The sequence below is a fragment of the Canis lupus genome, chromosome 1 (genome assembly GCF_011100685.1).
Source record: "Canis lupus familiaris isolate Mischka breed German Shepherd chromosome 1, alternate assembly UU_Cfam_GSD_1.0, whole genome shotgun sequence".
Classification (NCBI taxonomy): domain Eukaryota; kingdom Metazoa; phylum Chordata; class Mammalia; order Carnivora; family Canidae; genus Canis; species Canis lupus.
In genome coordinates this window covers 122635166-122650760 of record NC_049222.1, presented here as the reverse complement: position 1 = coordinate 122650760, position 15595 = coordinate 122635166, and the positions used below count along the sequence as shown (strand labels likewise).

General features: G+C 64.6%; 1 protein-coding gene and 1 long non-coding RNA gene across 4 annotated transcripts; one reads left to right on the top strand and one right to left on the bottom strand.

Annotated features, from left to right (window-relative positions):
- Positions 1 to 324: 324 nt before the first annotated feature.
- On the top strand, positions 325 to 2404 carry LOC119870990. The gene is made up of 2 exons (XR_005354823.1): positions 325 to 1613; positions 2096 to 2404. It is a non-coding gene; the product is annotated as an uncharacterized LOC119870990 (long non-coding RNA).
- A 1121-nt stretch (positions 2405 to 3525) lies between these two features.
- C1H19orf12 (chromosome 1 C19orf12 homolog) lies at positions 3526 to 12107 on the bottom strand. 3 transcript variants are annotated; one of them, XM_038529536.1, is made up of 3 exons: positions 11959 to 12107; positions 6407 to 6592; positions 3526 to 4331 (listed from the first exon to the last, which is right to left on the bottom strand). In XM_038529536.1, exons 2-3 carry the CDS (start codon positions 6588 to 6590, stop codon positions 4066 to 4068), a joined length of 450 nt encoding a protein of 149 aa, XP_038385464.1. In that variant the 5' UTR covers positions 6591 to 6592; positions 11959 to 12107; the 3' UTR covers positions 3526 to 4065. The 3 variants fall into 3 exon arrangements, with proteins under 3 accessions (XP_038385464.1, XP_038385465.1, XP_038385466.1); XM_038529537.1 differs by lacking the exon at positions 11959 to 12107 and adding an exon at positions 10082 to 10139; XM_038529538.1 differs by lacking the exon at positions 11959 to 12107 and adding an exon at positions 10057 to 10111.
- Positions 12108 to 15595: the final 3488 nt, after the last annotated feature.

The window sequence follows — 15595 nt, the reverse complement described above, 5'->3', positions numbered from 1 at the left end:
ATTTCACCTGTTTCTTCTTACTCTTTAAAAATGTGGCAAGTAGGAAATCTGAAGTTATGGTTGTGGCTCGTACTTGTGGCTTGTGTCACGTCCTGTTGCAGAGACACCAGAGAGAAGAACCCACATCCCAAAGGGCCCCCGGCTCGACAGGCCCTCCTGCCCGGAAGCCTAGGTGCCTGTGCCACCCGCCTGGGGATGAGCGGGACCCGTTCCCGTGCCAGCAGGGCCAGGCCTCCGAGAGGGAGGGCCTCTAGGCCAGTCGGGGCGGCGGTGGATGGTTCCCTGGAGGCAGCCCCGGGAGCTGGGGGCCAGGCTAGTTCTTGTTTGGTTTCGGGACAGGTGCATAATCCACGTGTTTACACTCTGGAATCCCCCGGGGCTGGAGGTGCCACACCCGGAGATCCTGGTCCACCTGTGCGGCTTCCTCTGAGCCAGGCTCTCACTGCCCGGGAACCCCGAGCGGTCCCCGGCACCAGTTCCCGTTTGTCTTTCTCTTTATTCCCCCCAAGCCTGTAAGTGTGAAGTTGCTGTGGGGCAGACACGGTGTAGGCGGCCGATCTGAATCCCAGAGGCCGATCCCCATCTCCTCCGCGTTAAAATCAGTGATGAGGCTGCCCAGGAGGCACCTTGACTCCCTCCCTGGTGCTCGGCCCTGGGGTGGCTCCCTCCTCTCCCGCGGCCCCAAACAGCAGGGCCCTGGGCATCTTGATCTGGTTTCCGTTGAGATTCTTGTCTCGTCTTGTCTCCCTGAAGTGCAGTGTGTTGGCTGGAAAGTGTGTGCAGCTTCCTGGTTCCTGAGCCTTTTCTTCTTCAAGTCGCTCTCCCAGAGGACGGTGTCCCCACGTGTGGTCGCTGCCGCTCCGTGTGCGTCGTCATCCTACGGCCCTGCCAGTTTGGGTTGGGTCTTTTGTATGGACGTTCACCCATTAATCGTTCAGGCCTTTGCTTCGTTGCACAGGAGAACGGGGAAAGGCCGTCCCTGAGACGCACACGAATGAAAGAAACAGCCACCACGTCAGTACTGGAGAGAAACCCCTTGCGGCTCCCTGTGCCTGCCAGCATCTGGGGTCCCCACGGCCGCCCCGAGGCTGCCAGTCAGGCGGCCGGGCCCCAGCTTCGCCTCCTGACCCGCTGTTAGCAAGTCTTCCGAGAAGCCTCCTCTGGCCAGTAAAGCCATTTACCTCCCCACAGCCCCCTTCCCGGGGTGGTTTAGGCCAGTCCTGGCGGATCTTCACTGCCATATGTTGATTGTTCGGGATCGAGACTCGTTCTGGTTTCTCTGCAGACACGTTGCAGGACATATGGTGACGCTGTGTTCGTGGCTTATTCAAACCTCAGGAAGACCCCAGCCCCCTGCCCAGGGGAAGTCCTAACAGGGCATCCTTGAGGAGCCACCTCCTGGCCCGGCAGGTGACCCAGGGAGGCGGGAGGGAAGAGAGAGGATGCGCCGCCTTGCCCACTGGATGGCTCCTCTCAATGGGTAACAGGGAGAGGACCGTCCAGCCCAGACATCTCAGAAGATGGAAAAATAAGAGAGTTCATTCCAGCTAAAAATACAACCATCTGCCTGTGAAGAGCCTTGCTCGGTGCTGTCATGTCCACACCCAAAGCAGGTTAATAACTGGCCTGAACAGATGGTTTCTTTCTATAATTACCAGGTCCCCCACCACCACCAAGGCTCCTCCTCGGCTGCCTCTTTGCCCTGCTGGCAGCCCCCTGCTGTTTCCGGCCACCCCGTTGTCACTGCCCACCTGGCCACCACCCTGCCAGCGTAGGGGCCAGCCCACAGCCAGCCCTCTGCTCAGGCTGGGACCCCCTCACCCCCTGCTGGGAGTCAGCCACTGGGCCTGGGGGGCGTGCGTCAACACCACCTGGGGAGAGGGCCAGCAGGAGGCCACCCCGGCCTTGTCACCCCCACTAGCAAAGAAAACCGAATCCCACCAGGATGTCCATAATCACCCATCTAATGAGGAATTTTGATGCACCATCCTCCTGTGTCTTGGTGCAGATGCAGTGAGATGTGTACCCCAGACCCTGAGGCGGGGAGGGCACCAAGATGTGAAGGAAGGAGGTTAACACAAAATGTTCGCTGCAGCAGGGAAAACCACACCGGGGACCGGGCTCAGTGCCGGGATGCTCCACGGCCATGACGCATATTTACGAGACATTTTAAAGGACGTCACAGATGTCAGTGTTAATTGGTAACAATGTTCAGAGGAGTCTGAGCGGGAAGAATGTGAGTATGTTGGAGATGCCAGATGCCGACACGAGGTGTTAGAGGGTGGGCTGAGCTGGGGGCATGTGTTAAGGGTGATTTTCTGGGTGGTGACACTGATAGTGGTCTCCTGATCCTTTTCTGCATTTTTCTAAGCTTTCATCAATAAACACAAGCGCAAGGAAATGATTATGGTTTCCAAAGACCATTTCAAGGGGAGTAAGGGAATACCCAAGACCGGGCACGGTGGCTGCCCCTGGGGAGGGGGCTGGGGTAGGCCTGCATGCTGGGGGAAGCCTCGCCTTTCCATCGGTCCTCTCTGGAGTCTTCCGAGTTTTGCACCAGGCTCTTATTACCTGTTAAAAGAATAAATAAAGGAAGATTTTGCAAAGGAGACACAGAAGGAAACACTAAAGCACAGGAGGCGAGGGGAGAGCCGGAGGGAGAGCCAGGAAAGTGCTTTCTCCTCCCAGGTTAGGACTGGAGGTCTGCTCTGCCCTCTTGGGCCCAAAGCCCATCCCAGGGCACCCCAGGACCCCGCTGGTCCCGGGTGACTTCACTCAGGAAGGGCTGCTCCATCTGCTTCAACTCTGGTCAGGAGTTGGGTCAGTGTCTTTCCCAGGAATAAAGGCAGGCGGGCCAGGGGGTGGGAGGGGCTCCCGGGGACATCATTGTGGGCGTCTGAACCAGGACCCCGGGGCCATGAGTTGTCACACAAGGTGCCTGAGGGGTCGAGGGAAGCCTCCCCGGTTGGTTGCTCACGCTGGGCCCAGCTCTCCCAGACCCAGGGGTCGTGGGGTCCTAGTTCAGAGGCCCTGGTCTGGCCTTACTCCGCGTGGGCTCTAGTTCAGCCTGACACGGTCCTTACCCCCCTGGAGGTGCCAGGATGCCATCTCCTCGGCAGCGGTGCCCCTCCTCACCCCAGGGCGGCCTGGGCCGGGTGCCCTGCCCAGGCCTGGGGACCCGAGGGACACTGTGCACGGGCTCGGGGAGGCCTGGGGATGCTTGTGGCCGTGTGGGCACAGGGCAGCAAGGGCGCCAAAGCGGGCAGCCTGCGGGGTCAGGCCTTGGGCACCGGACTTGGGAGGCTTGTGTCGTTCCTTAAAGCCACAAATCCAGCACCTTCCCTTGTGCTCCGTGCGAGCGACCCTGGATGTTGGCGACGCTTTATGGAAAAGGCCCGTCCGGAGACATTTATTGCAATTTGATGACACCGAGTCCAGCTACGGTTCTGAGAGCAAAGGGAACCCAGAATAAGAACCGTGTAGGGTGGACGCATTTCCTAGATCCTATCACTGCAGAAAGACCAATACTCTCGACTGGAGGCATTTAATTTACAGAGCAAAACTCAACAACTACCACAGCCTGCTGGATGGGGAGACTGAGGCCCTGGGGACGGGACGGGTGCCTGGGCGCTTGTGGCTGCAGTCGCCGGGCCACCGTCCGTCGGCGGGGCGGCTCGAGGCAGAGACAGCAAGGGGCACACGACGGTAAGCAGGATTCCCGCGGGGGCCAGCTCCCAGGTCCCGAGACGCGGTGCCGCCGGGGAGGGACGGGTCCCGTAGCAGGTGCTGAGGACGGGGCCCCCACGGGAGCAGAGGTGGCTTCAGGAAGCGCCCCCCACGTCTGCGGCAGGCACAGATTTGCTCCTGGCCAGGCTCCCGGCGAACGGGGTGTCAGGACCCCAAAACAGCGTCTTCATAAATAATTTCCAGTACACGATGCGGCACAGTAGTAGCGTCTCCAGCGCGTTTCACTCCATCTACGGCACTACAGGGGCGATGTGGGGTTTCCCAGTACGCGTCCCCTCCTGTGCGTCCGGGGGACCTGAGCCGCCCCAGGAGGAGCCTCTAGTCCCCGTACTGGACTTCGGCCCGCAGCTCCTTGGTGATGTAGTTCACCAGCATGGCCACCAGCTGCTGCTTCAGGGCCTCACTGCCCATGACCAGCATGGTCAGCTGCACGACGTCCGTCCACTCCAGGTGCCTGACGATGGCGGTCACTTCATTAAAGAGCTTCTGCTGCTCAGAGGGCGGCAGCTGCATCAGGATCTGAGGAATCGGCTGAAACTGTCCGCTTGTCATCCACGCGCCCAACAGGCCCCCAACGGCCCCCCCTGCAAAACAAGGACGGCTTCGATGAGCTGGGCCTTATGCGTGCACGAAGGCCTGGGTTCCTGCTGGGAGCACGCCCGCGGCCGTGACGAGTGGGCACATTCCCGAGAAGGCCAGCACAGCCTCGGCCTCGTGTCCCTCCACCCACAGTCGGGGGGCAGAGGTTTATGGGGACTGCGGTCCATTAGGCTCGGATAATTGACACCCAGCATGCCCTTCCCTAAGCTCTGCCCTCCCAGGTGCAGCAGGAGGAGTCTCCTCGCAGCTGCGCCAACTGAAGTCTTCCCCAGGGCCTGGAGGTTTCCTGCCTCCCGCAGAACCCTCTCGTCTGAAAGCAGAGCTGAGAAGCAAGTGCATTTTCAAGGAGAATCATCTCCGTGGTGGGGCTGGGTCTTCCCCATCATCGCTCTTTGTCCCTGAACTTTGGAAATGTCAACTGAAAGCACGTGCTTAAGGGACCCTGGGCACAGAGGAGACCTGTACTCTGGAGGCCCTGGTTGTCCACGCCAGCCCCCCAGAGTTGTATGGTGATAATCATCCAATGTAGGTTACCTGCTCCTACTCTTCCCGTGACCCCAAAGGGGCATAATCGACATTTTTAAAGGAAAATTTAGGACCCAGTTTCAGGTGCACGACTTGGGGACTCGAGGGCTTGTGTCGAGGGACGGTTGTATCTGGTCGGGTGGGCCTCAGGTTTGCTACAGGAAGGGGCCCTGGGGCGAGGGAATCACACTCGGGTGCCCTCTGGGGCCAGGCAGGAATGAGGGCGGCTCAGGGAGCCCGTGGGTGACCGGGAGCTGGGTCCCTGCCTAAAGGACGTGGCTACCCCTCGCCGGCCCACGGCTACCCCTCGGATGCGAGGTTTCTTCATTAAAAATCCCATGATTCTTGAACATCATGACGAGATGTTAATGGATGCAGCTCAGCTACTTAGTGACGCTGAAAGGGCAGAGCCTGGACAGGGGAGACGCTGGAGTCACAGTGGACAAACCTGGCAAGGACCCCCTGAACCAGAGGTCGCGGCGGGCGTCCCCAGGGAGGCCCCGTGGAGGTCACGTGTCCCTGAAAAGGGGCCATGAGCCGGGCGCCCCCCCTCCTCCGAAGGTCTGGGACAGGAAGGGACCATTGACGGGAGAACTAGCAAAGTCTCGATCGAGCCCGGGAACGGAGAATAGTGACGCATCGGGGTTGGTTGCTGACTTGTGACAAATGCACCGCAAGGACCCAAGATGGGAATTTGGGGGAACAGAAGTGGCTGAGGGGTTTGGGGGGTTCCCCACACGGTCTGCCAACCGCTCTGTGCTTCCACGGCCCGGTCCAAGTGAAGGTTTCTCTGAAAGGAGACGCCGGGGCCAGAGGGGCCCGGGCCTGGGTGGACCCCACCAGGAGGCGGGAGCCTGCAGCCTCCCAGGAGGCCCGGCGTGGACGCAGCTGGAAACCCGCTCCTCCCCGGGACGCAGCCAGGCCGGCCTCGGGCCCGGAGGCAGAACGCGGCCCCGGCCAGGCTGCCCCTCGGCTGCAGAGGAAGGAGGACCGGGAGGGGAGAGCAGTCGTTCCCAAGGTCTGCTGAACGTCCCCCACGACGCCGGAGAGACGCTTCGAGCCGGCGGCAGGTGCGCTCCTCTGCACCTGGACGGCTGTTGCTGCTCCGGCCTGGGACCGTCTGCTCCCGGACCCGGCGGTCTCTCCCCACGAGCAAGTGGAGAAGGGCCCCCTCGGCCGTGCCAGCCTCCCCCCGGCTCCCTCTGCAGGGACACGTGATGGTGCCAGGGCAAGGAGGCTGGCGGGGACCCAGCACAGCCCCACTGTCGGACGCTGGGACACGTCCCTGCGGGGAGAGGCGCCCCGGGTCTGCGTGGACACGTGCCATTTGCAAGGATGCCCGGATTCCTGAGACATTCACACTCAAGCCCGTGTTTCCCATAGGATGAGTTAGGTACACGGAGACCGTGTCACAGAAGCAACCTCAGCTCAAAGCATCGCACACGGGTCACCCTTCCGTGGGGTCTCTGTGGTGTCAGGGGCTGTTTGTACGACGCCCTGGAGGCTGGCCGCCCCCCGCGGAGCTTGCACTTACCAACAGCTAGTCCGGGTGGGCCTCCGACCAGACCACCAAGGAAGGCCACAGCCCCAGTGACCAGGGCGCCCTTCCCAGAGTGCTTGACGGCTGCCTGCATTTTCCTCTCCTCAGCGATGGAGCAGAGCAGCCTCATGACGTCTTCCACCACGAGGGGCATCTTGGCGAGCCTTGAAGGAAGCATTTCTAAGGGAGAGTGTTAATGAGCATCGGACTATTTCCGCCCAAACGCTAGTCCTCCTAGAGTCGAGGCCGAGTCTCGCGTGGACGGCAGCAGCTCGGCTGGAGCAAGGCCAGGACGCGTGTCCCCCGGTCACCCGCGGAGGCCAGTGTGCCCTCCTGGCATCCACGGCCTTCTGCTGGCTCCCGCATCCCCGGGGCCTGGAGCCTGGCGGGGGGCACGACGGCCCGGCCTCGATCCCGGCCCTGGGACAGGGCAGGGGAAGGCGCTGGACGCGGGGACCGCGTGTGCCCGCCCTGGGCCCCTGAGCACACTCGCCCAGTCCTGCGTGTGAAGTGCAGACACACCAGCTACAGGCTGGGCTCCCGAGGGTCCGAGGGGATCGGAGGCGGGCACCCGGCGGGGGTCAGGGTGGCCCTGGAGGATGTTCTCTCACCCATACACGCCTCTGACACGCCACTGACGCCAGTGGGGCTCCGCATGTGGGCTGTGAAGGCAGGGCCAGGTGATCTGGGAAGGGCTGCGACCCGAGAGGCAACACAGCCGTGGTGCAGGCTGAGCTGCTGCCTTTGCCACAAGCCTCCAGCTGGCGTCCTGACTGCACTGTGGACAGCAAGAGCCTAGGAGAGCACGACCCAGGACTCCTGCCACCTGCCACGTTGCCCTGGAGCTCAGAAAGTGCCACCCACATCCCCCCAACGTGTCTGCTTGACCAGGTGGGGTGTGGAGGCCGCGCAGGGTGCTCCAGGGCCTGGAGGAGGTCGGGTGCGCCTGCCCCGCCCTGGCTCCCTGCGTCCCGGACCTGCCAGGACACCCGTGGCGCCCCGGCTCCTTTCTCCCCACTGCAGCCCTGGCGCAGAGTCCAGGCCCATCCGCCACCCTGGAAGCGAGCCGCCGGGACGGGCGAGCCCCGTGCACACACAGGTCACAGTAATGCACTAGCGTCCTAACAGTCACCGGACTGCACCTGGCGCGAGTCACCGAGAGAGGAGGGGGCGCGGGGTGTGACTTGGTTTACCCAGTCCCAGGTGCTGCGCAGCTATGCCAATAAAATGAGTTTCGCGTCAAATACTACCGCATTTCGAGTATTGAGAACCCACGGGTCTCATTTCACGGTAGGTCCCTTGGTAGAGCGAGCGGTCCTCCCGGGTCCCCGCTGTGTCGTTCACACCCGGCTCATGCCGGCTTTCTGGCCGTCCGCTGTGCTGGGGAGCAGGGAGACCGTGGGCCGTCCTGGCAGGCCCTCTGGAGGCTGCGGTGAGCTGCCCGCTGCAGGCTCCCAAGGAGCCCACCACGGGCTGCGGGGCTGGCTGCCCGGGCGCTGCCCTCACCGGTGGGGAGGATGCACCCGCACTCACACTGCGTGGCGGGCAAGGAAATGTGCTAAAGGGGCAGGAGAGGCCCCGTCCCCCCAGTGTCCCTCAGGGAACCTAGCTCCCCAGCTGCTCTGAATGACTTCCCAGAAGCGCCAGGGGCTAGGGAGGCCTCGTGGTGCAAATGGCACCCCCGGGCCCCCGGAGCCCAGCAGGGCCGCGCAGGGCACAGGCCAGGGCTGCGCAGAGCTGGGGAGCCAGCCGGTGTCGGGCGGTGGACGCGGCCCACCTCTGGCTGGGTGCACGGGCTCCCCACCGAGGCCTCAGTGCGAGACACCCCTGGGTGAAGCTCCTTGGGGCCTCATTAGCAGGTAGAGCATCAGCCGACCCTGCGGAAGGGCTGGGACCCGGGGCCCGGGGCCTCGCTGAAAGCCCGGCTCCTGACTCGTGACTTCACCACGCGGGGCGGGAAGCCGGTGCTGCGTCTCCCCACTCCTCCCCTGCCGTCTGTACCGCAGGGACGCGGGGGGACAGGCCCAGGGTGGGCGGCGCCTCCCCACGGCGCACCTGTGTCGCCAGCAGGTTCACGCACAAACGGGCTCTGGGTCCAGAGAGCCCCTCTGCTGCCCGGGGGGCGGGGGGGGCAGCGCCAACTGGCGGCCCCGATGTCACCAGCACCAGGCTGGGGTGCTGCCCGGCTGGTTCCGGGGAGGAGGGAGGTGAGCCCACCCGGGAGCGCAGCGCGGCTTCTGAGCTGGACCAGGTGGTGCGAGGAGGGGGAGGCTCCGGGGAGGGAGAGCCTTGGAGGAGGGGGAGGCTCGGAGGGCACCTGGTGGCCTCACAGAGCCCGGATGCAGCCTCAGTGGCCACAGTCCTGCCTCTTCTCTGTTGGGCTCTATAGGGTCTTGCCGTGTAGCCCCAGCTCCCACGGGCCTGTCTTCCTCCTCGACAGGCCGGGGCACATGTCCCTGCGGCCCCCGCGGCCCTGTGGCAGCAGCCCCGACTCCTGACAGACTGGGGGTGGCCGGTGCTGAAACCCCAGCGTCCACGGCCATCTGCGCTGACCTGTCCTGACCAAGCGCAGGGCCGCCCTGACCCCTCGCCCGAGGGGAGCAGGTGCCGCCTCCCTGTGCCCCAGGCCCGGGCCGGGCAGCTGTCCCTGCCCTCCCAGCGTAGGGAGGTCACCCTGACCTTTTGGCATCTTGGCATCTCCTCATGTCTTTTTGTACAGGCTAAGGAAACTTCCAGCCCTTCGGATATCTTTTATTATTATTATTATTATTATTATTATTATTATTATTATTCATGAGAAACAGAGACAGAGAGAGAGGCAGAGACCCAGGCCGAGGGGGAAGCAGGCTCCACGCGGGGAACCCACGCAGGACTCGATCCGGGATCCCGGGTCACGCCCTGGGCTGAGGGCGGCGCTAACCTTGAGCCTCCGGCTGCCCTCCCTGCCCTCCCCCGGGATCTTCCCCATCCTCCCATCCCCGGGACTTCCGGCGGGCGGGGCGGGCGGGGCGGGCGGGTGCTGGCACCTGCATCCTCCTAGGACGCGCCCTGCTCCCCCGGAGGGGCGCACAGCCCGTGACCCGGAGCTCACGCACACCCCGGCCACTGCGGACGCCCCGCTCGGCGCCAGCGCCCTGAGTCCCGCCCCCGGGGTCGCAGCCCGCTAGGCCGCCTGTGCTGCCTGGGCCGTGACTCGGCCTCTCCGTGCCTCAGTGGTTCATACGGGCCCTGGACACCTGGCGCCGGGGGCGGGCCCCGCAGCCCGTGGGTCTCCTGCACCGCGCCCCGGGCGCTGGCCTCTCCCGTGGGTGCCCAGGCCCTGCACCTGCCGGCCGCGACCCGGGGAGACCCGGGGAGACCCAGGCCCTGCACCTGCCGGCCGCGACCCGGGGAGACCCAGGCCCTGCACCTGCCGGGCCGTGACCCGGGGGCGCGCAGGCTCCGGCTCCTCAGGCCCCGCGTCCCCCCAGGCCCTGCTGCCCGCAGCCCCGCCCCGGCGCGCCCCGCCCCCAGCGCCGCCCGCACCCGGGTCCCCGCACCCCTCCCCGCCCCCGCGCACCCCTCCCCCTCCCCCTCCCCACTCCCCGTCTCCGTCCGCGTCCCCGTCCCCGCCTCCTCCCCGGTCCCCGCGCACCCGCCCGCACCCCAGCGCCGCCGCCTTCCGCTCACCCGCCCGGGCCCTTCCGGCGTCCGCTCCGCCGCCGCGGCTCCCTCCTCCTCCTCCTCCTCCTCCTCCCCCTCCCCCTCCCCGCCCCTCCCGCCCGCCGGGCCCGGCCGCGCCCCTCCCCCTGGGGGCCTGGCCTGGGCGGCAGCACCCACGAGCCCGACCTCGCAGCGCCCCCCCGGCTGGGCTCCCGCCCCTCCCCCTGGCGCGGCCTGGACCGCAGGCGGCTGACCCGGGCGCCCCTCGGTGCCACGAGCCCCCCGCGACCCCCAGGCCCGGATGCGGATGCCGCAGCGACCCGGACCGCGCGGGACCTCGCCCGGTGTCGCCCGGTGCTGCCCGGGGCCGCGGGTCTGGGCCTTTGAAAGACTGAGGCCTGGGTTTACTCCTAGGCTTGCGGGGCATAGGTCACGGGGGTATGGACAACACCCCCACCCCCACCCACCCCCCACCCACAGACTCAGGCTGGCCTGGAAGCCTCTCAAATCTGAAAAAGGCTCCAGGGTCCCTCGGTGCCGACTCCACTTGATCAGCCCCCCATGCAGTGAGGTGCAGGGAGTGTCCCCCCGGGCACCCAGGAAGGGGGTGGAGGGCCCTGACTGCAGCCTGGGCCCCCCCAGCTCAGAGCCCTGCTCTCGGGGCGCCTGGCACCCCGGGCCGAGGGCCGCCGTCACCCTGCCTGGCTCCTTTCATTTCTTTTTCTTCTCTGGAATGGAAAGTAGTTTGGGAGTGAGTGTGTCCTCGCAGGCAGCCACACCGCATGTACGCGGCCCAGGTGCCCGCACACACAGCACGCACTCGCACGCACATATGCTATAGCATATACCGGCCCCGTAAGGTGGTTCTTTCAAAAAGGTACACATGTGGCGACTCTAAAGAGCTGTGCCTCTTCACCGCATGCAGCTCAGTGAGCTGGGGGCCAGGTAGACGCCCGTGAGACCATGTCACCAGCCATCCCCTAAGCCCGTCCTTCCCTCCAGAGGTCTCCTCCCACCCTCCTTATTACTGTCACTTGTGCGCGCGGGGTAAGCCCACCTGACGGCCGGCGCGGCCCTTACTATACATTTGTCTACCGCACGGTCTTGGTCTTACCAGGGGCAGGACAGATACTCCCCGCCCACCCTGACATACCCCACCGTCTCCCAGTAGGAGCCCCCCCTGAGTTGGGGGGACGGCCCTCCGCACACTCGGCCCGCCCCGGAGAGCCTCCCATTCCCCTGCGGGCGGCTCCCTCTGGCGGCTCCTCAAGGAATCGGGCTGCCGACTCCCCGGAGGTGGGAAGGCGAAGGCAGGAGAGATGCTGGAAGGAAAAGCCACAGGCAGGGTCCTCCAGGGCAGGCGAGCTGCGGGCAGCCCCGCCACCTCTGCACCTGGGACCTGCACCCTGATATGAATGAAGTCGTGGGGTCGCACGCGCACGAGCCCGCCGGGGTAGCGCGGGACGCCGCGGTCTCCTCGTGGCAGCCAGGCCTCCTGCAGAGCGGGGCCTGAGAATGACAGGCGCGGTGCCCTGGCCCGGCATCCAGACAGCGGCCCCGTGACGCCCACCGTGCTGAGGTCTGGCTCGGGGACCTTGCGGAGGTCATTCAGCTGCTCTATGCCTCAGTTTCCTCCTTTGGGAAATGGCAACGATAATAGTGCCTTCTCGTAGGGTCGTTCTGGAGACTCGGGGAGGTGATGCCTGGGCATCTAGGTCATTCTTGTTGATGTCATAGACTCTGAAAACGAAGCCCATCTCCAGAGTCGCAGTGGGAGCCTCGCACCCAGGGAGGCAGGAGACTGACTCCACCCCCCTACCCCCCCCCCACCACGCAGGGTCCACCATGCTGGAGGCCCAGGCTGCGTTCACAGAGCCCGTGTCGGACGTCGGCCCATCACTCACCGCACGTTAACTGAGCACCTTGGGCTTCCCGAGGTCCCTGGACTCTGTCCTGTGCCTGCTGAGGACGGGGAGGGGCATCCCTGGGCCCGAGGCTCAGAGAGCCTGGATCAAAGGCCGAAGGGAGGCTCGGGCCCCGGAGGCTCTCCAGGCTTGCGGAAGCTCTGCAGGGTGCAAGGTCCATCTCAACCGTGTGCGGGCTGGGGTACAGGACAGGGGCTGATGGGACGGGGTGCGGCCTAGGACACCCTTCCTTCCGTGGCCCCGTCTTTCCGGGGACGCACGCCATTCCCTTCGTACGTGGAATGTTCGGCGCACTGCTGGCCACGTAGCAGGGAGATGGATGGGCTGGCTAGAGCCCTGTGACGAGGGACCACAAACAAGGTCCTCGCACAAGTACCAGCGTCAGGGCTGCAGATGCCTCTCCAGGGTGACGCAATTCAAGGCCAAACGCAGGTATTCCACAAATGCCAGGTAAGCGTGTGAGGATGCACATGGCACCTGGGGCACAAGGTACTTTCAGGCTCAGCCCATGCGTCAAAGTCGTGGAGGGACCACGGGGCCGCCCGCCTTTGGTCTCAGGGAGCTTAGTTCAGCAAGGGCTGTTGTGGGACGAGCTGGCTGGGACTGGTTACGAGCCCATCCCGGGCTTCATCGTCCTTCTAAATACTTAAGTCGTCCTCTTCCTTGGTATTTACGTCCTTGCGATATTTGCAGATGGCGATCCTGTCCCTTTGTCTTCACTTAGCACCTCTCCACCTATTTGCCGCGTGCTGAGTGTGTGTCATCCTCATTCATATTATTATTCACTATTATGTCCCCCGTGCACACTCCCTGGGTCCCTGAGCCACCATCACTGCCGTGTGAGTTTCCTCCAGGTCCCCCCTACACGCTCCAAGTCACCGGGATGAACCGTCAGAAGTCAGTAGTCAGGTGACAGGGGACGGCTCACAGGCCCTCTGGCCTCCTGCTCCTCTGTCATTTTTGTCACTTTCCCCAAAGCCACATCAAATAAATAGACGAGCCGAGTAAAAACGGTGCAAATGCAGTTTCCAGACAACTCCCCTGCCCCTGCTTCCACCCAGACGGCCCCCAACGCCCGCAGCTACGAGATGAGGCTAAGAATCCGCGCCCTCGGCGCCCTCGGAGGAGGGCCAGAGTGGAAAGCGCTTCCTAAACTGCAAAGCGGGGAGCGTGGCGGTACCCGCGACGCATTCCACGCACGACTGCATCCCCGCGGAACGTTCCAGAGGTCCCCTGCGCTACAACCAGGAATTCTCAGTTAGGGTTTACGCAGCGAGCCTGGTAGAGCCGAGATGCTCCCTAAAATCTGTTTGTTGAGAGAATAGAGAGGTGCCCTCCTCCAAACTCTACCAGGTAAAGTGTGGGACCCGGAGCGGCCGGGCCCTTGGGGTCAAGCTGCGGACGGCCCCGAGGGGGCTCTGGGAGGCGCAGCTGCTGCGGAAGAGCTGGGAGGAAAATCCACGTCGTCTTCCGTGTGGAGCTCGCTGAGGAGGCCTGAGCCCCCGGAACACTGACCCTCAGCCCGAGATGCATGATTTCCCATGGTTCTGTTGAACAGGCCAGGCTCACGCCAGTGTTTCTAGAATTATCCCGTTGCCGTCAGAACAGTTTCTGGAACAACAGGACTTTTATCACCCGGCCGTGTCCGTCGGAATGACCTTCTAGCACAGAAGGGGTGCCAGGGTCGCTGCGGGGTGCTGAGGCCTGTGTTTCCAGGTGCTCGGAGGGCGGAGGTTCTTTCTCCCAAGTAGCTCTTCCCTCAGCGCGCCCCGCGCGGTTTCTCTTTCTTGTTTTAAACTTTGGCACGTTCGTGATTTTGTTCTGTGATGAAATGTGGGGCTTTTTTTTGTTGTTGTTCTGGGGGGTTAGCCAACACCGATTCCCCCAAGTTCTGGAGCCTGGAAGCCTGGACGCCGCCGGGGCGAGGGTTGCAGTCTGCGGTGCGTCCCGGGTGTCCTGGGACGGAGGGTGCGAGTCTCTGCCGTCTCCCTTCCGAGACCATCCGTCCTGTCACACCAGGGCCCCGCCCTTAGGGCCTTGCGGACCCTAGGTGCCTCCTGATGGGCTCCATCCCCGAACACGGTCACGCTGAATTTGCCTCCACGTGAATTTGGGGGCACACAGGGCATCGCGCTGAAGTTCTGTTATTATTGCTGAGGAAAACCCAGAGCCCTGGTGTCAGGGAGCCTGATACGCAACACTTCCGAAGGAGTAAATGATGAGAGGATGCTTGAGACCTTGAAACGTCCAGCGCAGCTCAGGTATGTAACCTCCTCCTTCAGGCGGGAGCCCACGGTGGGGAGAAGGGCGACGGGCAGGAGGCCCCCCTTAGTTCACTGCCCTCTGACCCCCTGTTGGAAGCGCGGCCTGGATCCCGAAGCACGTCCCTGACTCCAGCACGAAGGTCTTAGCAGCCAGGACGTCACCGCCTCTGGGGAAAGGGTGGTCCCCCGATCCTGGACATCAGCTCTTGGTTTAGGGCCCCCCCGCAGTGACAGGTGGGAGGACCCCGAGGAGTCCCCGAACACCTGCCCACACACTCCAGCGCCGGCAGCAGCACCTCTGCCACCGCCGCCACGTCCGCGCGTCCCTGGAGAACCGCGCTGTCAGCTCAGAGCCAGAGCTACCTACGGGGACACGTCCTGGCCCCGGGGAAGGGCCGAGGCTCCCAGCCACAGCCCCCCACTAGACGGAGCTCCCGTCCTCTCGGCGTCCTGGTTTCCAGATGGTTCCTCAGGCTCCCCAAGATGCAGGGAGAGGAATGGCCTCTCCCGGGTTACACGGCTCGCGACAGAGTGAGGTCACACCTCCAGACCCCTGGGCGCCCGTTCTCCCCGCAGCAGGGACAGGATGGAGGGCCCTGCGGGGGGGCTGGGGGCCGTGGAAGGCAGGGGGGCTGCGGGGTCGCACGCACACCCCCCCCATGAACCGAGCCATCGGCGGGAAAACGACCCTGGAATTCTCCAGCACGGAGACGCCCCCACGGTGGGAGCTCCTGGGAGAGGGGCGCCCCGCAGTGGCCGGAGCTCTGTTGGGGCGCCGCAGCCTTGGGAGCTGCCTGGGGTCTCCCCTTGCCCCCACGCCCCTTCCCGCCGGCAGCTGGCTGTCCCTGCTCCCCTGAGGGGCACCCACCGGACCTGAGGCTGGAAGGCGGCGGGGAAAGGGGTGCCGTGGGCGCACATCCCTTCTCGGGCCCCCTTTCTGCCGGGACAGCAGAGACTCCGTCCGTGTTCCCCCAGGGCTTCCCGGCTGGGGCCTCAGGTGCACGAGGCTCCGTCACCCCCACGCGCGGCCCTGAGCAGGAGGACTCCTGGGGGAGGCCTGGGCGGATAAACAGGCGGCAACTGTGCGGCTTCCGTGGGTCGGGTCATCAGCGATGCGAGGGGCGCCGTGTCCCCCAGGCCCTGCTCCGGCCACGGCCGCTCCCCCATCCCCCTGCCTACGCCGGACCCGCCACGGGGGTTCCCTTGGCAGCTGCCCTCAGGCTTGGCCGCGGAGCCCATGGAGGAGCCAGCCTGGGGCGAGGCCCGCAGGCCTGGGGGCACCTGCCTGGGGGGCGGGGCGGGGTGGCCCGCGGGAGCCAGGCATTTCCCTCGCGAGCTCCTCAGAACATCTC

Bases quoted from the DNA above. Each gene is read 5' to 3' on its own strand.
- C1H19orf12 (XM_038529536.1), bottom strand. From the start codon at position 6,590: ATGCTTCCTTCAAGGCTCGCCAAGATGCCCCTCGTGGTGGAAGACGTC. The intron at 4,332-6,406 runs GTAAGTGCAAGC...CTTGTTTTGCAG, and splicing joins CCCACCCGGACTAGCTGTTG to GGGGGGCCGTTGGGGGCCTG.